Source organism: Sorex fumeus, unplaced genomic scaffold (genome assembly GCF_029834395.1).
Source record: "Sorex fumeus unplaced genomic scaffold, SorFum_2.1 ptg000265l, whole genome shotgun sequence".
Lineage (NCBI taxonomy): Eukaryota > Metazoa > Chordata > Mammalia > Eulipotyphla > Soricidae > Sorex > Sorex fumeus.
In genome coordinates this window covers 1,834,154-1,859,508 of record NW_026606322.1, presented here as the reverse complement: position 1 = coordinate 1,859,508, position 25,355 = coordinate 1,834,154, and the positions used below count along the sequence as shown (strand labels likewise).

The 25,355-nt window shown below is 36.3% G+C and overlaps 1 protein-coding gene across 7 annotated transcripts in view; it reads left to right on the top strand.

Moving 5' to 3' along the window:
- Positions 1-25,355, top strand: part of STXBP5L (syntaxin binding protein 5L) — a 348,858-nt gene that overhangs the window by 111,160 nt on the left and 212,343 nt on the right. For 4 of the 7 annotated variants that reach the window (XM_056109191.1, XM_056109190.1, XM_056109192.1 and 1 more), the window contains exon 7: positions 22,843-22,949. In XM_056109191.1, coding sequence (XP_055965166.1) covers positions 22,843-22,949 — 107 coding nt within the window. Of the gene's footprint in view, positions 1-22,814; positions 22,950-25,355 lie in introns of all 7 variants that reach the window. The other 3 variants (XM_056109196.1, XM_056109195.1, XM_056109197.1) reach the window with 1 other exon arrangement.

The following is a 25,355-nucleotide window of genomic DNA, read 5'->3' as shown; positions in this document are numbered from 1 at the left end:
GCTTAAAAAATTATTCATGTAATCGTATCTATTTTATATAAATTCTAGCCAAATGAGTTGTCTAAAATTATCAGTTTGGTATTTTAAGGGAAAATTATTTACATTTTATATTTGAATATATTTTTTGTTTAAACTCCTAAATATTGGTCTTTAAAATAATAGACTGAGGGAATCCGAGAGTACTGTCTCTCCATATACTAGCCAGAAATCTGTATCCTTATTTCTTATCTTAATAATTTAGCTAATTTTCCTTAAATATGAAGAGTAAGCAGCAATCATTTATACACAGAAGAGTTTCATTAATATAGTTAATAGAATCTGAGCCAAATTAAAATGTATATACAACTCATATTGAAGTTCGTTATAGTATAAAATTTTCAAATCTGAATTTTTTAGAGGGAAATAAATATATTTTTTATATATAGTGTATTGGGCTTGAATGCCCTGATTGGCTAGGGCTTCAATGACCGCTTCCGTCTCAACAGAATCAAAGACCTTCTTTAAATCAATGAATGTTAAACAGAGCGGCAACTTGAACTCCCGAGAAACCTCAATGAGCTTGGTTATCGTGTGGATATGGTCGATGGTGCTGAATCCTTTGCGGAACCCTGCTTGCTCGCATGGTTGTCCTTCATCTAGTGTTCTGTCAATCCTATTTAGGATGACTCGAGTGAACAACTTGTAGATGACAGACAATAGGCAGATGGGGCGATAGTTGCCAATGTCATGGATGTCTCCCTTCTTGAACAGTAGTACGGTCCTGCAGGTTTTCCATTGGGACGGAACCTTGCATTCAGACAGGTAGTGAGTGAAGAGCCGAGCCAGTGTATTGATGAGTACTGACGGCAGGTTCTTCAGGTATTCAGGTCTGACCTTGTCTGGGCCGGGTGCTGTTTGTTTCTTTACCAACGAAATGGCATGTCGGATTTCGGAAGGGAGAACATTGGGAACGACATATCCATCCTGTGGAATTTGGTATGTCAGCAAGTGGACATGGCTATCGAAGAGATTTGAGTAGAAGTCATGGATAATCTTCTCCATTGCTGTTCTGGAGGATGTGATGGATCCATCAGGACGTCGGAGGGCAGTCATCTTGGTCTTATAGTTGGCGAAGGACAGGCGGGCATTACGAATACTTTTCCTGGCTTCTGCCGCATGTACCAGTACTTCTGCTCTTCTCTCTTTGAGGTCTTCCTTGATCGCATCTCTGCACTGCTTTGCGAGCTCGGACGTTAGCTTGCGGTTGCCTGAGGCATGCGCCAAACCACGCTGGCGAATTAGCTCAAGAGTTTTCGAAGATAGGTGATTTTTTGTGGCTATCTCTCCCTTGACGTTCCTCGCACATTCATGGAGGTGCTGAACCAGTCGATCATATTCCTCGTCAATGTTGTCAACAATGGCATCTTCCCATGTTGCCGCAATAGTACCAAAGAGTTCCCAGTTGGTGGTCATTCTAGGAGTTCTCTTTTTGAACTTTGCAGCCCTTTCTCCCCGCTCTGTGAAGTAGAATTTTGCACGAAGGAGACGGTGGTCTGATCCCGTTCGAAATTTTGGGACAACAGCGACATCAGTCAGGCAAAACCGTCGATTGAATATGATGTGGTCTATTTTGTTGTGGAATTGTTCACCAGGAAACTCCCATGTCCATCGTTTAGATTCTGCCTTCTGGAACTGTGAGTTACCATGAATGGTCTTGGTCGACAGGATGAACTCAGACAGTCTCTCACCCTGTTCGTTCCATTCTAGGCCATGGGTCCCAATGTGAAGTTCTTCAGCTGATCTTCTCGGTCCTATCTTGGCATTAAAATCACCCACAATGATCTTGTAGAAGGTGTGGTCTTCTTTATAGAACTTCTCTAGCTCCATGTAGAACTTCTCGATTTCTCTTTCATCATAATGAGATGTTGGTGCGTAGACAACGAAGATAGAAACTGCAGGCAGTGAGCCACATCTATTCAAATGTAAACGTCCGATTCGGGTTGTTAGGCATTCGAATGAATCAATGCTCTTGGCCACGTTTGTGTTGACAAGGACACCGACGCCTCCAGCACCTCTTTTATCGCATGTTCCGAGGAACAATTCTTCTCCAGTGTCGAAAACGACACGGTGAGATTCAAGCCTTCTTGTCTCGGTCAGACCAATGATGTCGTACTTGATCATTCGCGCGTGTACCATCAGGTCCCAATACATCAGGATCCTCTGTGAGCTGTATTGCGGATTCACTACCAGGATCTCACCATTCTACAAAGAAGTGATCATTGATGTCAAGAGAGGGGTGCGGCAGGGTGATACCATTTCAACGAAACTCTTCAGTGCCACCCTCGAGAACATCATGCGACGACTAGAATGGGAAGGAATGGGAGTGAAGATAGATGGTCGGCAACTACACCACTTCCGCTTTGCTGATGACATTGTTTTAATAACACCAAACATCAGCCAAGCGGCACAAATGCTGGCCGACTTTGACCGTGAGTGTGGAAAGGTAGGACTACAGCTGAATCTTACGAAGACAATGTTTATGAGAAACAGCCTTGTTCCTGACGCCCCATTCGCTCTCAATGGAACGACCATCTCCGAATGCCCAGCTATGTGTACCTAGGTCGAGAGGTCAACATGACAAATGACCTGGCACCCGAGCTGCGCAGGAGGAAGAGAGCGGCTTGGAACTCCTTCAAGAACGTCGAAGATATAGCTAAGAGGACAAAGAACCTCCGGCTCCGGGCACATCTCTTTGATTCCGCTGTTCTTCCTGCATTAACATATGCCTCAGAGACCTGGGCCCTACGCAAACAAGATGAGAACGCTATTCAGGTCTCCCAAAGAAGAATAGAAAGAGCTATGCTTGGAATATCACGTTTCACTCAAATGAGAGAAAGAATCCGGAGTTCTGACATCGTCGACGATCAAGGATCAGGGACGTTGCCTCATTTGTCAAGGTGTTGAAAATCAGATGGGCTGGTCACGTAATGAGATTTAAAGACGACCGCTGGACTACAGCGGATTCCACGGGATGTCAAAAGACCGCGTGGCCGCCCACCTACCAGATGGTCAGACTTCTTCGTCAAGATCATGAACGATCGGTTTGAGGCCCTTCATGTTCCCAGAGCGAACAGATGCCATTGGGCTACACTAGCACGCGACAGGGACAAATGGAGACGTTACTGGCGCCCGCTGGAGCAAATCGACAACTAACGGGAAGTTAAGTGATTAAGTGACTAATTGATATATATTGTATAGATAAAAGTACACAAGGCTCAGTCTTTAACATCATGTTAGTGATCTCTTATAGAAGGGCTTAATGGCCCCTGGGTGAAATACAGCAATCTTCACTCACTTTTCTCTAAGGAAATTTTTGGAGCATTTTCAGCAGTTTATTCATAACAAACAATACAAAATAAATTATTTTGATTCTGCTTTGGGGCGGGGATTTGGGTTTGGGATGGAAACATATGAAGTATGGTGGTGGTAAGTTGTAATGGTGATGGAATTGGTTTTCAAACATTAAATTTAATCAAGTTTAAAGGAGTTCAAATACTGTGAACAACTTTATTTTATTTTTTTTTAATTTTTATTAGTGAAACACCATGAGGTACAGTTGTAGATTTGCAAATTTTTGTGCTTCGGTTTTGATTATACAATGATTAAGTACCCATCCCTCCACCAGTGCCCATTGTCCACCACCATGGATCCCAGTGTTGCTCCCACACCCACCCCCTCATCCCACCCTGCCTCTGTGGCCGGACATTCCCTTATGTTCTCTCTCTCCTTTTGGGTGTTGTGGTCTGCAAAAGAGGCATTGAGTGGCAAACATGTTCGGTCCGTAGTCTACTTTCAACATGTATCTCCCCTCCTGGGAGGATCCTCCAAACACCCTTTATTTGGTGCTCCCTTCTCTATCTGAGCTGCCCTTTCCCCTAGAGTGTCTGGCTGGCCTCTAAGCCATGGAGTAATCCTCCTGGTACTGATCTCAGCTATTCTCGGGTATTAATCTCCTATTTTGTTACTTTATGTCCCCCAGATGAATGCAATCTTTTTATGTCTATCCCTCTCTTCTGACTCATTTCGCTTAGCATGATACTTTCCATGTGGTACCACTTCTATGTAAAGTTCATGACTTCATCTTTTCTAACAGCTACATAGTACTCCATTGTGTAAATGTACCAAAGTTTCTTTAACCAGTCATCTGTTCTTGGGCACTCAGGATTTTTCCAGATTCTGGCTATTGTAAAGAGTGCTGCAATGAACAAACAAGTGCAGATGTCACTTCGACTATACATTTTTGCCTCTCTGGGATATATTCCCAGGAGTGGTATTGCTGGGTCAAATGGGAGCTCAATTTCTACTTTCTTGAGAATGGTCCATACTGTTTTCCAAAAGGGCTGAACCCACTAACAGTCGGCATTCCCACTAACAGTGATGGAGTGTCCCTTTCTTGCCACATTCGCGTCAGCATTGGTTGCTTTTTTTCTTTTGGATGTGGGCCAATCTCTGAGATGTGAGATGGTATCTCATAGTGGTTTTGATCTGCATCTCCCTGATGATTAATGATGTAGAGCATTTTCTCATGTGCTTTTTTGCCATTTGGATTTCTTCTTTGAGAAAGTTTCTGTTCATTTCATTGCCCCGTTTTTTTATGGGGTTGGATGTTTTCTTCTTGTAAAGTTCAACCAGTATTTTATATATCCTTGATATCAACCCCTTGTCAGATGTGTATTCGGCGAATATCCTTTCCCATTCTGTAGACTGTCTTTGTATTTTGGTCACTGTTTCTTTGGAGGTGCAGAAGCTTCTTAGTTTAAGATAGTCCCATTTGTCTATCTCTGTTTTCACTTGCTCGGCCAGTGGTGTGACATCCTTGAAGATACTATTAGTTTCAACGTCATGGAGGGTTTTGCCAACTTTGTCTTCAATGTACCTTATGGTTTCCGGTCTGATGTTGAGGTCTTTAATCCATTTCGACCTTACTTTTGTACATGGTGTTAGGCAGAGTTCTGAGCCCATTTTTTTGCATGTAGCCGTCCAGTTTTGCCAGCACCATTTGTTAAAGAGGCTTTCCTTACTCCACTTCATATTTCTTGTACCTTTATCAAAGATTAGATGATCATGTGGTTGAGGGGAGATGTCAGTGTATTCAACCCTGTTCCACTGGTCTGCAACTCTGCCTTTGTTCCAGTACCATGCTGTTTTAATTATTACTGCTTTGTAGTAGAGTTTGAAGTTAGGGAGGTTGATTCCTCCCATTTTCTTTTTCCCAAGAATTGCTTTAGCTATTCGTGGGGGCTTATTGTTCCATATGAATTTCAGGAGTGTTTGCTCCATTTCTTTGAAGAATGTCATGGGTATCCTTATAGGGATTGCATTGAATTTGTACAATGCTTTGGGAAATATTGCCATTTTGACAATGTTAGCTCTCCCGACCCATGAGCAGGGGATATCTTTCAATTTTCTCATGTCCTCTTTTATTTCCTGAAGTATCGTTTTGTAGTTTTCTTTGTACAGGTCCTTTACTTTCTTAGTTAAGCTGTCAAATCTGAATTTGACCTCTTACTTATGAATTTCTATTAAGATTCCAGGTTAGTTCATTACGAGAACCTAGCAGTACTCAGGGACAACTCCTGGGTTAGGTCTTGGGTGACCCTGGAGGTCGGGGATCAGACCTGTGCTTTTGCATGCAAAACATCTGCTCCAGCTCTTTGAGAAAAAGTAGCTATTCTCATAGATCTTATGTGATCTCTCATTGTGATTTTGATTTACATGTTCTTAATGATAAGTCAATTAATGATTCAGTTGACCATTTATGTGTCTTCTTTGTAAATTTTTCTATTTAGATCCTCTTCCCAATTAATAATTAAGCTTTTTTAAAAGTTTTGCTCTTTTTTTGTCTTTTCGATTGATTTTTCTTTATAGTATATTAAGTTATTACTTAAAAATTCATCTGTAATCACTTTATAATAGTATGGAATTTGGGGGGCTTTAACTTCACATTTTTCTATGTGTATCAATCATATTCACTGTACTTACTAGCAAAATTCCAGTGCCATAACACTGCACAAAAAAGAATCCTATAACTTATTCCTTCTACTACCTTTAATCTTATAAACACTGTAGATTTTACCTGGTCCATAAGATTCTTGTGCTATTGTTTTTAAATAGTTTTTTGTGCGGGTGGAGAGATAGCACAGCTGGTAGGACTTGTATGCGGCTGACCCAGGTTTGATTCCCAGCATCCCATATGGCCCCCTGAGCACTGCCAGGAGTAACTCCTGAGTGCAGAGCCAGAAGTAACCCCTGTGCATCACCGGGTATGATCCAAAAAAAGCAAATATATAGGTTTTTTTTTTTTGCTTTAGTTATTCGTATCAGCTATGAGAAAAAGCATCCAGTAATTGTCTTTCACTTCATTTATTGTATTTAGCATAATTACATCAAAATTATTTACTATTATCCCAAATGTTGTGATCTTCCCTCCTTTTTGCATCCTTCCTTTATTCTTTAATTTCTGGGTGGCAGGGCATGCACACCCAGTTGCACCTACTCCTTTTTCTATGCTTGGGGTTGCGTCTGATGAACCCAGCACTCCTCCACGTAAAGCATGTGCTCAGCCCGAAGAACTGACTCTGTTCTACTTTCATATTTTATAAATGTCAGGATGTTAATAATGATTATTATATACATATAAGTTAATCATATATGATTGTATGAGTATATATGTAGCAGTTTCTTTTCCAGTTATATTTGCATTTGTGATTAATGTTATCATGGATATAAGCTACAAATATCTTTTATAATTAGTGTTCTCACTGAATATTTGACTCAACATAGATCACATATCTTGCATATATAATGACTTGGGTTCAGTTCTTGGCATTGTAAAATTATAAATGAAATAGAATTAATATTTTTATATCCTTCAGATATATACCTATAATTTTTTGGATTACGTGGAAATTCCTTTCTTTTTTTAAAAAAGCACATATTTATTTGATTTTCCATAGACTACTCTTATTTATATTCCCATCAACAGTGTACCAAAATGTAATTTATATTCCCATCAACAGTGTACCAAAAAAAAAATTTCTTTCTTTTTTTTGCTTTTGGGTGACACCCAGCAATGCACAAGGGTTACTCCTGGCTCTTTACTCAAGAATTACTCCTGGCTGTGCTCGGGGGACCATATGGGATGCTGGGAATCGAATCTGGGTCAGCTGTGTGCAAGGCAAACACCCTACCCACTGTGCTATTGCTCCAGCCCCAAAAATGTTTCTTTTTATCTACATCTTCACCACATGTTTCCATTCTTTAATAGGACATTCTAACTGACTTGAGGTTTTATCAATGTGAGATTTTTTTACATTTAATATTTTAATTGAATCACTATGGGTCACAAAGTTACAAGGTCATTCATGATTAAGTTGCAGGTATACAATGTTCCCAACCAAATACCTTCACCAGTGTCCAATTCCCTACATCAGTGTTCCCATTTTCCCTCCCTGCCCCCTACAACTCCACCTTGCTTCTTTTTACCCCTTATCTTTCCTTTTCAGCACTGTGGTTTACAATATCTATATATTTAATGCATATGTATCAATTTACCTCCTTTTATTATCTTGTCCTCCTCCATGTTGACCAGTTCCCTGAACCTTTGTCACAGTGTTCTCTTCCCTGACCTGTACACACACCCTCCAGAAGCAGGCTTCCTACAAGAGACCAGTTCTCATGCTCTTCACTGCTATTGCTTTCAGGCATTTGTTATTTGCCAACTGTTTCTTCATGTCCCATATATAAGGTAGATCATTCTGTATCTGTCCCCTTCCCTCTAACTTCACTCAGCATGATACTCTCAAGATCCATCATTGTAGAAGCAAATTGTATGATTTTAATTTATTTTTTTGTCAGGTAAGTAGTATTCAATTCTGCATATGTACCATAGGTTCTTTATCCAGACATCTATATTTAGGCATTTGAGTTGTTTTCATATATGGGTTATTGTGCTACAGTGAATATAGAAATGTAGATGCTTTTCTGCATTGTGTTTTGGGGTCCTTCAGGGTATATTTCAAATAGTGAAATTGCTGAGTCAGATGGAAGTTCAATTTTTTTTTTTTGGGAAATCGGGGCTGGAGCGACAGTACAGTGGCAGCCAGCCTGGCCAAGCCGGGTTCGATCCCTCTGTCCTCTTGGAGAGCCCGGCAAGCTACAGAGAGTATCTCGCCCGCACGGCAAAGCCTGGCAAGCTACCCATGATGTATTCAATATGCCAAACACAGTAACAACAAGTCTCAAAGTGGAGGCATTACTGGGCCCGCTAGAGAAAAATCAATGAACAATGGGATGACAGTGCTACAGTGTTACAGACCAAACTGTTTTCCAAAAAGGCTGGGCATATCAACATTCCCACCAGCAATTAATGAGGGAATTTCTTTTCCTTGCGTCCATGCTAACACAGTTTCTCTTTTGGATGTGTGCCAGTTTCTCTGGTGTGAGGTAATATCTTATTGTTGTTTGTTTTTAAATTTTTCATAATGTTTAGAGATATAGAGATACAGAGTTCTCTGATATGCTTTTTGGCCATTTGTATTTCTTCTTTGAGGAAGTTTCTGTTTATCCTTTCTCCCAAGGTTTTGATAGGATTGAATTTTTTTCTTGTAAAGTTCGGCCAGTGCTTTGTATATCTTGGATATTAGCCCTTTATCAGATAAGTGGTGGGCAAATAATTTTTCCCAGTCTGTAAGATCTCTTTGTGTTTTGGTCTTCATTTCCTTATATTTGCAAAAGTTTCTTAATTTAATATAGTCCACATTTCTCTGCTTCCACTTGGTCAATGATGTTATATACTTAAAGATAGCTTCAATGTATGGAGGATTAGCCTATGTTAGTCTATGTAACTTATGGATTCAGGTCTGATACTGAGATCTTTAATCCATTTTGATTTGACTTTTATGAATGGTGTTAGAAAGAGGTCTGTGGTGATTTTGTTTGTTGATTTTTGCATGTGGCTTACCAGTTTTCCCAACACTACTTATTGAAGTCTTTCTTTGTTCCACTGTAAGATAACACTCTTTTGTCCTTCCTCAGGTAGCTTAGGTTTATCAGGTCACACCCATCTAAGGACACTGAACTTGTATTGTAAGCAATGTCCTTTCTGTGTGGACACAGGAAGACAGTTAATATTATGCTTTGTAACTTGGGAGTTGATTGACTCCGAATAATATTTACTCCTGGGCATCTGCTTTCTTGACTCAGTTGCCCTTAGTTCCTAGCACCCCAAAAGCAGGGTCCCCGATGATGGACTGAATGGACCCAGGGCAAGCTGTGAGCTACCCTGGCATTCCACTTTATAATTTTTGCTTATTTGTCAAAGATTAACTGACCATAATTCTAGATGTCTTTATCCGGATTTCAATTCTATTCCATTGATCTGCAAGTCTCTCTTTAATATGGCACCACACTGATTTAATTACTATTGCTTTGTAGTACAGTCTGAAATTGGGAAAAGCAATTCTGCCCATTTTCCTTTTATCTGGGATTCTCTCGATATTCTGGGGGTTTATTGTTCCATATGAATTTCAGGAGTATTTGCCCTCTTTAAAGAATGTCCTGGGCACAAATACAGGAATTGCACTGAAGCTATATAGTCCTTTGGAGAGTACTTCCATTATAAAAATGTTGATATTCCCAACCCATGAGCAGAAGATGGATTTCTTTTCCTCGTGCTTACTTGTTTTCTTGGTGTCTATAGCTTTATTTGTATAAGTATTTTTTGTCTTATATTAAACTAACTTCTAAATCTCTGATATTCTGAGTCACAGTTGTGAATAGCATTTTTAAAATCTTTCTTTCATCCATTTAACTCTTTGCATATAGAAGAGCCATGGGCTTTTGTATGTTGATTTTGTAGCCTGCCACTACTATAGAAATCTATTGTTTCTATGAGTTTTTTGTAGCGTTTTTAGGGTTTTCTGTATTCTAATTCTAGTATTATCATTTGTATCATTTGTCATCCATTTGTTCATCAATTTGCTCAAGTGGGCACCAGTAACGTCTTCATTTGTCCCTGTCGCATGCTAGTGTAGCATAATGGCATCTGCTCGCTCCAGGAACACAAAAAGCCTCAAATTGTTCATTCAGTATCTTGATGAAGAAGTCTGACCATCTTGCAGGTGGGTGACCCGGCATTCTTTTGACATCCTGTGGAATCCAGTCAGGAAAGCTCTAGTCCAGCGGTCATCTCCAAATCGCGATACATGTCCAGCCCATCTGATTTTTGACGCCTTGGCAAATGAGACAGAGTCCCTGATTCTTGATTGTCAACGGAGGTCGGAACTCTGGTTTCTTTCTCTCACTTGAGTGAAGCATGATACTCCATGCATAATTCTTTCAATTCTTCTTTGAGAGAACCAAATAGCGTTCTCATCCTGTTTTCATAGGGCCCAGGTCTCTGAGATGTGTATTAATGCAGGAAGAGCGGTGTAGTTGAAAAGATGTGCCTGACCCAGAGGTTCTTCATCCTAGTATTAGTCCTAATATAATCTAATCCAGTGTAATCTAGTCTAATTATTATTATCTAGTATATTATTGTCTAGCATAATCTAGTATATATTATAAATATTATATTTATATAATATATAATAGTATAATATTATACTATATTATTACCTAGTATAATCTAGTATAATTATTATTTAGTATAATATAATCTAGTCCTAGTCCTAGTGTTATATAATCTGCAAATAGTGCTTGATTTCTTCTTTGGCTATCTGAAAACTTTTTATTTCTTATCAGATTGCTACAACAATTTCTTCTAGCACTGTATTGAATAGCAGTGCTGATTGTTCACAGCCTTGTCTTGTGTTGGTATTAGAGGGAAAGCTTTCATTTTTAACCTTGAGTATGTTTGATGTAGGATTGGGGTAAATGGCTTTGGCTATGTTGAATAAAGTTTCTTCAACTCCAATTTTATTGAGAGTTTTTATCATGAATGGGGGTCAGATCTTGTCAAGAGCCTTTTCTGAACCTATTGATATTATGTGTTTTTATTTCTTGCAGTGATATTATATATTACATTTACTGACTTGCATACAAGCCATCCTTGTCTCTTTAGTATGACTCACACTTGGTCATGGTGTATTATCTTTTCATAAATTATTAAATTCTATTTGCTTGTCTTTTGTATTCGATATGGCAAACAAAGTAACAAGAAGTCTCACAATGGAGACATTTCTGGGCCCGCTCAAGCAAATCAATGAACAATGGGAGAACAAAGCTACAGTGTCTTTTGTTGAGAATATTTATATCTGTATTCATGAGGGATATTGATCTGTAATTCTTTTTTATACTGTCTGCATTTGGTATGTGAGTATTGTTTGCTTTATAAAAACTGGGAGTTTTTCTGTTTCTTTTATTTGAAGGAGCCTAAAAAGTATATTGACAATAGTTATTTTTAAAGGTTTAAAAGAATTAATTAATGAGCCCATCTTTGCCTGGATTTTTTGTTTGTTTTTTCTTTTTCTTTTTTTATGTTTTTTTAGGATACTTTTGTTACCATTTCAATTTCCTCAATAGTAATTGATCTATTTAGGTGTTCCATATTTTGTTTCAGCCTTTGGAGTTTATAATAGTCTAAGAATTCATCCATTTCTTCTGGATTCTCTTGTTTCATGGCTTAAAGGTTTTCAAAGTATTCCTAATGATCCCTTGTATTTCTGTGTTATCTGTTATGTTGTTACCCCTTCATTTCTGATTTGGATTATTAATTTTTTTATCTTTGTGGCATCTGCTAGTGGTTCATTTGTCTTATTTTTTTCAAAGAACCAGCTCTTGACACACCTGTAACCCTGGGGAACCTAATCTTTCTGTCCTGTATATCTTACCCCATCCTTAGGCCAGGAATTGACCTTGCCTCACATTTTTCTATCTTCCAAATCCAAAACTACACAGGGGCACCAGCATCCATGCAAAAATATTATTACATACATCTCTCATATCGGGTGCAGGTGGGAGTGGCACTTCTATTTTTCAATTTTAAATCCCAATTCAATGGAGTAACAAGTTGAAAATTCAGTTAATGCTGAATCGTAAGGAAAAGAAATTAAACAACAGCTGTATAGTTTTCTGGCATTAAAACAAACAAACAAACCTTAACAGTTCACTAGTAGCTGTGAATCTAAATCTCCACTATTATTACCCACAAAGCTTGAAGGACAATGGAGAAACAAAGGAGCTGAGCTCTGATCACAGATAGAGAAACCTAGGAAAGTCCTCAAGCCCCTTAAAATATTTGACCCTGGTCATGAGGAATTAAATCAACACTCACTGCACTTATAGCAGAAATTAAGCAAGCATTTACAATGAAATTAAGCAATCACTGGATGAGAAATTTACCAACTCAAAGAACAACTGATTCAGAGGATGAGCGATTCCATACAAACGGAATTGAAGCAGCTAAAGAAAACATTTGCAAGCTATAGTAGCAGAATCTTACAGGGGGAGAAATATATAGATGAACTTTAAGAAAAAATACAAGACAGCATTGATAAGAAAGTAGAAAAAGAAACGATAAAAACAGTAAGAAAATTATGGTACTCAGTGAACAACCAGAAGAATAATTTACAAATAATAGGAATATGAGGAGTTGAGGAGAAAGGGAAAGAGGAAGAGCAAGTGGTAGGAGAGATAATAGCTGAGAACTTCCCCACTCTATAGAGGGAACAGTTGTGCTAATATAAGAAGTCAAAAGAGTACCAAACAAAATAAACTCAAAAAGAACAACACCAAGACACATAGTATCAAGATGGCAAAACCATAGAGAGAGAGAAACTTCTTCAAGCAGCAATAGAGAAGAGAAACCTTAAATATAAATGAAATATAAATCACAACAAATCTCTCATCTGATATGGTACAGGTAAGAAAAAAGTGGAATGACATATACAAATTACACACTGAAAAATCTTTCAACCTAGAATCCACTAGCCCGCAGTGATATAATTTATATGGGAGGGAGGGATAAAAACATTCTCAAGTAAACAAGCGTTGAGGACATTTGTGATAATAAAACTGGCTCTAAATAATCTATCACATATAAATCAAATAGCCAATTGTAGAAACAACAACACTCCATTGCCCCTATTGGATGGATCCACTAGAAAGTATATCAGTAAAGAGTCCTAAATGAAGATCTAGATGAGCTGAGAATAATGGATTATACAGGGCCTTCCATCCTCAAAAAGCCACATGTTCTTCTTTAGCACACATGGAACACTCTCAAGGATAGATCACATTTTAGGACATAAGCCTAACTTATATATATTCACAAATGTAAGAATCATACCAAGCATTCTATCAGACTACAATGCCAATGTGTAGAATTTAACCATTAAAAGCACATGGAGACTGAACAACATGCTGACAAATAACAGTTGGATCGAGAACATGTCCGATAATAAAAAGAATTCCTTGAGAATAATGGTAATGAAGAAATAAATTACAAAAAACTATGAGATACTGCAAAAGCAGTACTGAGGGAAAAACAACAGGAAGGGGGAAAAAAGATAAAATCACCAATCTTAATTCACACCTTAAATGTCTGGAGAACCAAAAACAAATTAAATTAAAGACTAGTAGAAGAAAGAAATTAATAAAAATCAGAGAAGAAATCAACAATATAGAAACCAAGAAAATAATACAAAAATATCACTGAAACCAGCAGGTGGTTCTTTGAAAAAATAAACAAGATAGACAAACCTTTGTCTGGAGTCAAATGGAGAGAGAGAGAGAGAGAGAGAGAGAGAGAGAGAGAGAGAGAGAGAGAGAGAGAGAGAGAGAGAGAGAGAGAAAGCGAGAGCTCAAAGGAATAGGATCAGAAAAAAATGGTAGAAATTACAACAGAAATCCCCAAAATCCAAGACATCATGAGAGCTTACTACGAACAAGTCTAGTCCATTAAACTGAAGAACCTAGAAGAAAAGGACAGATTACATGAAACATGTAATCTCTGAAAATTGAATGATGTGGAAGTAGAAAGCCTGAATAGGCAAATTATAAACAAGGAAATTGAAACAGGATTTAAGAATCTCCCCAAGAATAAAAGTACTGCTTCATATTGGTTTACAGATGAGTTTTATCAAAACTTAAGAGAAGATTTACTGCCTTTGACCCTTAAATTATTCCAAAATATTGAGGAAATTTAAATCCTTCCTATTATCTTCTATGAAGCTAACATTAAACTAACAAAGATACTACAAAAAATAAAACTTCAGACCTATCTCCTTGATGAACATAGATGCAAAAATGCTCAACAAAATCTTAACAAATGGAATGCAACAGCACATCCGGAAAAAAAAAACAGCATCATACACCATGGGATTCATCCCAGGGATGCAAGGGTAGTTTAATAGATGCAAGTAAATTAACATAATATAACATATTAGTAAAAGGAAGGATAAGAATCATATCATCACATCAATCAATGAGATAGAAGGAACCATCCTCAAAATAGAAACAGTTATCTATAAAAATCACATAGCTATTCTTACTACTCTTTGTTTGGGGCCACGCCCAGAGGTAATCAGCAGTTACTTTTGACTATTTGTTTAGAAATCACTCCTGGTGGGCTCAGGATCAGCTGCATGAAAGCCAAATGGTCTGCCCAGGATACTATCACTCTGGCCTGACCCGAACCAATATTATTCTTAATAGTGAAAAACTGGAAGCATCCCCACTGAGATCAGGCACATGACAAGAATGTCCACTATCTCCACTCTCATTCAAACATTGTATTAGAATTCCTAGCAACAGCAATTAACAAAAAAAAGATATGAAAGGGATCCAAATAGAAAAAAAAGATGAATTATGTCTATGTGCAGAGGACATGATGATATACATTGAAGTCCCTAAAGAGTTCATTTTTTAAAAAAAAAGTCCCCAGAAACAATAAACTAATACAACAAAGTGACCAACTAGAAAGTCAATACACAAAAATTGTTTACCTTTTATATAAAATAATTAACTAGGGGAGAAATTATTTTAAAAGCTTCTATTCCATTCAAAATAGTGTCCCAAAACATCAAGCACTTAGGAATCAGCAAATAGGTAACAGAACTATGTCATTAAAACTTCTAAACACTTACAAAATAAATTGAGGAAGACCTTAGGAAATGAAAAATTATTCCATACTTGTGGACTGGAAGAATCAATATTGTTAAAATGCCCATCCTACCTAAACTGCTATATAGATTTAATGTATTCCCTATTCAAATTCAGAAAACATTCTTCAAGGACTTGCAACAGTCAGTAATAAAGTTTGTTTGGAATCATAATGAAACCCAAATAGCCAAAACCATACCAAAAAATAAGAAAATGGGAAACATCTCATAACCTAACTTGAAGCTATACTGTAAAACCATAGTGATTAAAAAAGCATAGTACTGGAATAAGGACTTTCTAATCCATGGGTCAGATAGAATATCTATTGACAACCCCCCCCATATATATGGTCAGCTAATTTTTGGCAAAGGAGTTGAAAGCATGAAATGATTCAATAAACAAGTCTCTTACAACAAATGGTGTTGGGAGAACTGGATAATCACAAGTAAGAAATTAAAGCTAGATCCATATCTCATACCTTACACAAAAGTCAACTTAAAGTGAGTCAAAGGCCTTGAGAACATACCATAATCTATAAACTGCATTGAAAAAATATAGAGAGAACATCTCAAGACCTAGGTCTCAGAGGAGTCTTCAGTGATATGATGCCATTGACAAAGGCTACAAAATTAAAACTAATAAGTGGGACTACAATTGCTTCTTGGCCTTTTGACTAAGATCAAGTGTAGTGTAAGTGGGACTACATCAAATAAAAAGGTTTCTGTATGGCAAAAGAAACACACATTAAGACTAAAAGACAGCTAAGTGTGGGAAAATATTTTTGTCAACACATCAAATAAAGGGTTGATATCCAGAATATATAAAGTACAAAGATCAACCAAAAAAAATCTAAAATCCCCACAAAAATGAGAAGATAGAATAAAAGAGACACTTCTTAGAGGAAGACCAATATATAGCCAATAGGTACACAAAAATGCTCTATCACTTATTATTAAGGAAATACAAATCAAGATAACAATGAGACATAATTTTGCACCAGTGAGAATGACACATATCAAAAATACTGGGAACAATCTGTGTTGGTTAGAATATGATGAAAAAGGGATTCTCATCCACTGCTGGTAGGAATGTTGTCTGGTTCAAACCCTGTGGAAAACAGAATGAGGATTATAAGTAAATTTAGAATTGAGCTGACCTAGCTATTCCACCTTTGGGTAGTTATCCCTAGGACAGAAAAACATTCATTCAAATGATGTATGCCCACAATTATTCATTGCAACATTCAGCTAATATTTGGAATCAACCTACATTTCCAGCGACAGTAATTAAACATGAGGATGTGGTATGTATACACAGTGGAATACTATGCAGCTATGAGGAATTATGAAATTATGCAGTTCATTGCAACATGGATGGAATGGGAGATATGTTAAAAATAAGCCAGAAAAAGAATAATTATAAGATGACATCACCTTATATGTGCTATTTAGAATAATAAGATGAGGGCATTCAATAGTTTAACGGGGGATCCTTTAAATCCCTTAGAGGGAGGAAAAGGCAAGAAATAAAGGGGGAAAGATAGATAAGAAGCAAGAGTGGGCAAGGGTCAAGGAGATTCAGTTATTTGGTGGTGTTAGGAATAATAGAGCTAAATATCATGGTCAACAACACTGAAATCCTGAGACCCAAACTTTAACAACCAAATTTAAATGGTGCCTGTCAAGATGGCAGGCTGGGGATGGGAGCAGGTATGGTATGGGAAGGAGTATGGTAACACTGGTGGAGGGAAGTTGATACTGGTAATGGCATCAGTGCTAGAATAGTGTATGTCTAAAATTCAACTCTAAATAACTATGTAATTCACGAGCTTCAATAAAATAAAATTAAAAAAATAAAAACCAGCAAATGTCTTCATTATTCTTTCTAATTGTTATTTTGTATGTAGCACTGTAGCACTGTCCTCCCATTGTTCATCGATTCGCTGGAGCAGGCACCAGTAAAATAATGTCTCCATTGTGAGACTTCTTGTTACTGTTTTTGGCATATCGAATATGTCACGGGTAGCTTGCCAGGCTTTGCCGTGCCGGCGAGATACTCTTGGTAGCTTGCTGGGCTCTCCCAGAGGGACAGAGGAATCGAACCTGGGTTGGCCACGTGCAAGGCAAACACCGTACCCGCTGTGCTATTGCTTCGGCCCATTTTGGATGTATACTCTTTATTTTCTGTTCTATATTTTACTGTTTCCTACCTCCTTTTTGCTCCTTTTGTTGATCCTTTTCCAGTTTCTTAAGCTGTCAGTTTACTCCTGAATTTTTTGTTCCTTCCTGATGAATACTTGTGCAGCTATGAAATTTCTCTAACACTTTCTGTGTCCCATAATTTCTAATAACTCATGTCTTCATTCTCATTTGTTTTGAGGTATCTTTTCATGCCCTCTTTGAGTCACTGGTTTTTCAGTAATAAGTAATAATGTTTAGTTTCCTGGTGTTTAAATTATTTTTTCATTTCTATATGTAATTAACTTCTATTTTCAGTGCATCATGATCTGAGAAGATAGTTGATAGTAGTTCTATATTCTTGACTGAATGGAGTTTTATTTTGTGGCCTAGCATGTGATCTATCTTAGAGTACGTCTCATGTACATTAGAGAAGAATGTGTAATAACTTTTGGGCACTCTTCTCTTCCAATTTTTCTTTCATAGTTTTGCTGAGTTTTACTCTAGTTGATCTATTGAGAGGTGGAATAGTGATGTTGAAATCACCCATTATTATTAACACCTATTATTGATTACTTACTTATTGTGTTGCTATCAATATCTTCCTTCAGTGTATTAACAGGGTTTTTTTTTTTTAAGTATTTAGCATTTTGCTGATTCATCTTTAGGTGTATACTTGTGTGAGTTCTTGCTGATGTGCATATATCTTGATCATTAACAACTGACCATCGCTGTCTCATAACTTTTCTTAATCTGAAGTTTATATTGTCTGAAACAATTATAATCACTCCAGCCTATTTATTGGAGTTGCTTGATTGTAATAATTTTCTTCCAACCCTTGACTTTGATTTTGTGTTCTCTTACTTTTCAGATGTGTTTTTTTTTTCAGATGTTTCTTACAGGCAGCAGAAAGTTGGTTTCAATTCTCTAATCTATCCTGCCACTATATCTTTTAATCAGTGTACTTATACCATTGCTATTGAATGAGATAATTATGGAGTTTTGTGCCATCTTTGACATGTTTGTAATATTTGTCTTGTCTTTTTATAAAGCCCTTTTAGTACTTTTGCAAAATTGGTTCCACATCTATGAATTTCCATGTTGGTCCTGCAAATTGAATGAAAGTCTGGCTAGGAACAGTATTTTTGCTGAGGTATTCATTACATTGACCCTCCCCCCCCCCACACACACACCTATTTTCCTCAAATGTCTTTGGTCATACAAGGTCTCATTTGATAAATCTGCTGTAAATCTTTTTTTAAAGATAAAATAGGTATTTTTATTTATTTCAGTCTTTTACCAAGTTAGACTCTATTTTTGTAAAAAGAAATACATTGTTTTTGGACCATACCCAGTGGTGATACTTGATGGACTTGAGGACCATATCCACAAGTGGTGCCAGGAATTGAACTAGGTCAACCACATTCAAGCAGATAGGCAAGCACCCTATCTGCTCTACTATTGCTCTGTCCCCAGCTTTTAATTAGTTTATATACCAAACTAGAGTATAAATTCTATGATGTGCTAATATTAAATATTAATTTCATTTTTAGAAAATACAAGTTGGAGTCTAAGATGATTAACATTCTAAAAAATTTTACAAGTTTATCTGAAGAATGGTCTGTAATTCTCTACTTCCAAAGGTGATACATTACTAATAACAACCCAAAATTAAAGTATCCTACATTAGACAAATAGAAATCATTTGATTACATGTTATGTCTTGTTCCTTAACATTTATTACATACTATAATTTGAGTTTAACTTTTCATTTAGGGACTAAAGAGATAGTACAGTGGTTAAGTTGTTGGCCTTGCATGCTCTGCTATAAATCTTCTAGGCACTCCTTTGTATGTAATTTTCATCCTCGATCTTTCCTTCAGTATTCTATATTTGTTTGTGATTTTCATAATACTGATTTCATAAATCTTGAAGTATTTCAGGGGGGTTTTCTTTTAGCTGGTACATTTTGGGCCTCTGGAAACGTGCTCTTCAGCTCTGGTTACTTCCTAGAAGTGATTACCTTGACTATTGCTTCTTCATTAGAGTTGCCTTACTGGCTCTCCAGGACTCCGATGATTCTTATGTTGCTCCTCTTGAATTCATCCCAGAGTTCTTTCATCTGCTATCCTTTTCTTTGGGGCTTTTTTCCACCTTCTGCTATTATCTTGAGGTTTACTGCATCTAATCTTGGAGTCCACTGATTTTATCCTCAGTAGCTCTTACTTTGCTACTAAGGCCTTCTAATGAGTTTTTCATTTCACCTACCAAATTCTTCAGTTCTGTCCTGTCATATTTGCTTATATTTTTCTTTCTCATATTTCTGCTCTCATATCATCATGTTTTATTGATATTTTGTACCATTTTTGCTTTAAGCTTGTTGAATATCCTCAACATTTCCTTTCTAAAATCCTTATTTGAGGAGTTATTTAGCATAAGTAAGTATTGGTTGAATCTTCAGGAGTGCATCGTGGGACTCTGTGCTGCTTTCCTATTGTACCTTTAGCAGGTATTTATTGCTCAACTCCATCTATGTTCACTATTTATCATGGAGGGAGAATTATTGTGGCCATGCATTTCTGGGAGGTCCAAATGGTGCTCCTGGGTGGCTCTCTTTGCTTTGCTCCTGGTCCTTAGGGCCATTCGCTCGGGAATTTAGCAAGGTAGAAATGGTGGTGTGGCTTTACTGCAGATGGGCACTAACCCCCAATACTTCTTGGGTGCAGAAACTGGGTTCAAGGCTATAGCTGAGGAAACACAGCCTTTTGCTGGCTCCAGATTGTTTACAAATAGCACCTAGTTTTTGGGAAAACTCACCTGGGAATTTAGCAGGGTTAAATAGTGGAGTATCTTTCCTGCAGGTGGGCATTAGTGCTAGATGCCTTTCAGTAGTGGGGACTTTTGATTTCCATTCACTACATTTCACTTGACTTACATTTCAGTATCACATTACAAGTGATGTTGAATATATTTTTCATGTGTCTGAGTCATCTATATGTCTTCTTTGTGAAGAATTTTGTATTTTGCTTATTTTCTGATTAGGTTACTTACTTTTTGTTGTTAAAAGGTATGAATTCTTTATATATATTTTGACTATTAACTCATTGAAGGATATCTCAATAGGTTTCTTTCCTTATTTCTCTCTTTCTTCCTTTCTCTTTCTTCCTTTTTTTTTCTTTCTTTCTTGTGCTAGTTTCCTTTGTTCTATAAAACTTTTTAAATTTGATTTAGGCCCATTTATTTCTTCTTCTATTTGTTTCCCTTACAATGGAATTGAGTATATACATCTCTGAGGTTGAGGGCTTAGGTTGTGTAATTAAGGATTTTTTTATGTATTTTATCATTTCTGGTCTAATATTCAAGTATCTAATCTACTTTGAATTGATTTTTCTGTATAGTGTTAAATACTGATTTAGTACTTTAGGGTTTTTTGTTTGTTTGTTTTTGCATGTGGCTATCTAGTATTCTCATTACCATTTGTTGAAGAGGCTTTTCTTTCTCTATTTTTATGATTTTGGCTTCTCTTTGTTGATAAGATTAGATGCTTATCTGTATGTAGATTTATTTGGGCTTCCTACTATGTTTCTTTGGGTTTATATACCTTATTTTTGTTCCAGTACTATACTTTGAAAAATTACTATTTCTTTGTACTATAGTTTATGATGATTCAGGTAGTTTATGATGACACTATTTTTCTTCTTTTGTCTCAGAATTGCTTTGACTCTGAAGTTTTTAGTGGCATCACATAACTTTTAGAATTGTTTTTCCTAAGTCTTTGAAAAATGTAGGTTTTTTTTTAAAAAAATAATAATTACTTTGAAACTGTAGACTTTTCTTGGAAAGATGGCCATTTTGGTATTTATTCTTGAATACAGAATGCATTTGTTTAGTAATGACAATTTTTGGTTTATTGGTTCTTCTCTTTCTTTGTTAGACTTTTTCTCAGGAAGTTTTTTTTAAAGATATTATAAGTGATATTATTTTCTTAACTTCCTTTTCTTTCAAGTCATCAGCATAAAATTGTAACAGATTCAAGTGCATTACTTAGTTATCCTCCACTGACCATTATTTTTTGTTTTTAGTGTCAAAAGTATTTTCACCAATACAGATGTCAAGGAGCTTCCTATCTGTTCTCTTGAGTTTTATTGTTTTAGGCATATAGTCATTCCTTTAATATTTTAGGGATTAGTTTTGTGTCATGTAAGATTGGAGTCCAGTTTCTTTTTCTTTTTGCATGAAAATGTCTGTTTTTATAACACCATTTATGGAAGAATATCCTTTCTCCATTGCTCTTTAGTCACAAATTAGTTGGTCAGATATGAGTAGGTATATATATGGAGTCTCTATCTGACCCATTGATCTCTGACCATTTTTATACTAGCACTACATTGTTTCGTTTTGTTTGTGATATAATTGAAGTATATAATTGAAGTCAGGGAGTTGACTTCCTGACCCTCCAGGACCCAGATCATTCTTATGTTGTTCCTCTTGAATTTATCCTTGAGTTCTTTCATCTATTGTTTGTTTATTTTGAGGCTTTTTTCAGTCTTCTACTGTTGTCTGGAGGATTTATGCATCTCATCAAGAAGTTCACTAATTTTGCCCTCAGCAACTTTTACTTTAATGCTAAGACCTTCAAGCTTTCTTCTTGTTTTCCATAATTGCTTTTACTGTTCAGGGTCTTTTGTGGCTCCACAGAAACTTTAGGAATACTGATTTTATTTATGCAAAAAATTTAATTAAATTCTTAATAGATTTATTGAATCTGTAAATTGTTTTGGTCTTATTTCTATTTGAATGTAACCAAAAATATACAAGCATGCAACATCATTTTGTAGAAAGGTGGCATTTTCCAGCCAAGTAGGAATAAATTTTAATTTTGTCACTTAGCTATAAGTCCTCAGAAAGTACAAGTAAAATTTCTCAACCTCAGTTTTCTGTAAGAAGTAAAGTAAAGTAAAGGCCCTCCCGTTGATCATTGATTTGCTCGAGCGGGCCCAGTAACGTCTCCATTGGAGACTTTGTTGTTACTGTGTCTGGCATATCGAATACATCACGGGGAGCTTGCCAGGCTCTGCCGTGAGGGCGAGATACTCTCGGTAGCTTGCCGGGCTCTCCGAGAGGAGTGGAGGAATCGAACTTGAATCGGCCATGCTGGCTGCGTGCAAGGCAAACGCCCTACCGCTGTGCTATCGCTCCTGTATAAAGCATAAATTATATATATGAAAATATGCACACACGAATGTCTTATACTGTTTTTAGAACTAGCAATAATGTGTATTAAAGCGTATGTTAGATGTTTAATAGGGAGTTAACATCATTGTTTTTTATTTTAATTATCAGCATATAGCCTTTCTATTCTTTAACAATTCAATATTACTAGAGGGAATAATACATTCATCATTATATAACTGTCACCACTTAATAAGTATAAAGAAATATTAATAATAACTATACGTAAAACAGATACTTTAATTATAATTTTCTTTCTTTCAGAATTACTTACTGTCATCTACCTTTCCAGAGTAAATGGCTCTATGTTGGAACAGAAAGAGGAAATACACATATTGTAAATATTGAATCTTTCATTCTTTCTGGATATGTTATCATGTGGAACAAGGCAATTGAACTGTAAGTTTGAATTTGTGTATTCTTAGAGACTTTTAAAAATCTATTATAATATTGCATGTGCCAAAGTTAAACTTTTGAAGTACCACAAGAAATTATGAATTATATTTGTAAAATTTCATAATACTATGACTTAGAAAAGTTATAATTGGAAGTTATCTCATTTCTTCATAATAAACCATAACATAGTAATTTCTATTGGGAATTATAGTAGATCATGATCACATAAATAATATAATAATAATCATTGTTGAGGACAAACTTACAGGCTATCGAATGTAGCCTGCCCACAGGGCAGAGTCTGGCAAACTCCCCGTGGCGTACCAAATATGCCAAATACCAGTAACAATGATGGGTCTCATTCTCCTAAAGAGCCTTGAATATAATCTCAGGGCTAGGATGAAGGAGACGTTACTGGGGCCTGCTCGAGGCAATCGACAAATAACAGGATGATGAAAAAAATGTTGAGGAGAATCACTTATTAATATCTTTCCCTATTATGAGCAAACAATTTGGGTACATCTTTGATGGAAATTTTAATTTTCACTTTAGCACCAGTAATTTGTTTTCTTCACATACAAAATGGGAAATGATGTCCCCAATATGAAAATTGTATTCTGCACTACATATACAAATAGTACTGTGTAATAGGTCAAACTAAAAAACAATTCTTTAACAAATTTTTATGGTATGTATACATTAGATACTTAAATATAAGGTATTTGATTTAAAGTTGACTCATTTTTTTCTCAATTATGGTATATCATATAATTATTCCTTTAAAATTTTATTAAAGCATCCTATTTTGGTGAAACTCTGCTCATCTATTTAAATGATTCTTTTATATATCTACTGTTTCAATATGCATTATGTTAATTAATAGGAAAGGTTGTTACTAGTTTTGGTACAATGTATATGTTCTTATATATATTTGGCTACAAAGATTCTTTTATATTTTGTCTGAAGGAATGAGTCTTCCATTATTTCCCTAGATTTTTTTTTTTGCTTTTGGGGTCACACCCAGCAATACTCAGGGGTTACTCCTGGCTTTGCACTCAGGAATTACTCCTGGCGGTGCTTGGGGGACCATATGGGATGCCAGGGATCGAACCCAGGTTGGCCGCATGCAAGGCAGACGCCCTACCTGCTGTGCTATCGCTCCAGCCCCCTCTTTCTCTAGATTAAGAATTGCTCCAGAGCAGTCTTTATTCTTATTTTTTTCTCTCTCATGCTTAGCATATTTTCATGCTTTTCACAGAGTGGCTACTGAATGAATGTCATTATTGAAAAAATAATATATAAATGGATACAAACCACTGTTGACTTATAGCTTCACTTTATAATAATTGGTATAAACTTATTTGCTCCTTATATTCTTTTTTTCTCTGTGTGTTTTTCAAACTGCAATAGATAATAAAGTCTTAAAATTTTGCTCTTCTTTTTTATCTATTTAAGAAAACCTTTCATTCCTGAAATATTAATCCTATAAAAGTAATAATTTGAACTAAACTTAATGCTTTTTTTATAATATTCTTATGACATTAATGAAAAACGTAGGTATAGATTAGTGAAAATTAACTTATGGAATTTTTATGATTATTTGATATTCATAGAAATAGGTATAGGTATGTTATTTATGTTCAGTAGAATGCTATTAAAGTAATTAAGACTATTATAGAAGCATGAAATATTTAATCATTAACAATATTTTCCATGTTTATATATTTAACAAATTCTTTTTATGGTTAAAATTCTACTACCTGAACTAAATACATATTTTACTATGAGTACTTTGGTCATGTATACTATATTATGATTTCCAGGCTAAATAAATTTGCAAATACAATAGAGTAAAATTAGAAAATTTAATATGAAAAAGGTACTTTTCATTTTTCACAGTCAATCTTATATCTGGGGCTGGAGCTATTAAACAGTGGTAGGGCATTTGCTTTGCGCGCAGCCAGCCCGGCCGAGCTGGGTTCGATTCCTCCACCCCTCTCGGAGAGCCCGGCAAGCTACCGAGAGTATCTCGCCTGCACGTCAAAGCCTGGCAAGCTACCCGTGATGTATTCGATATGTCAAACACAGTAACAGCAAGTCTCAAAATGGAGACGTTACTGGGCCTGCTTGAGCAAATTGATGAACAACGGGAGGACAGTGCTACCATGCTAATCTTATATCTGTGACAGCATTGGAATAAAGTCTATGATTTTTATATGAAACTGTTAATTTTATAGATTTATTTATGCACCTTAAAATATTCCCAAGATATTATTGGTAAACAGCAACACCTCCTAACTCTTTCCTAGTGTACTTTGATCAGATTTCCAAAAATGTATTCTATGAAATAATAGCTGTCTTGTGATAAAATTTTAAATACCAAATTTCAATTTCCCAAGCTTTTTATTT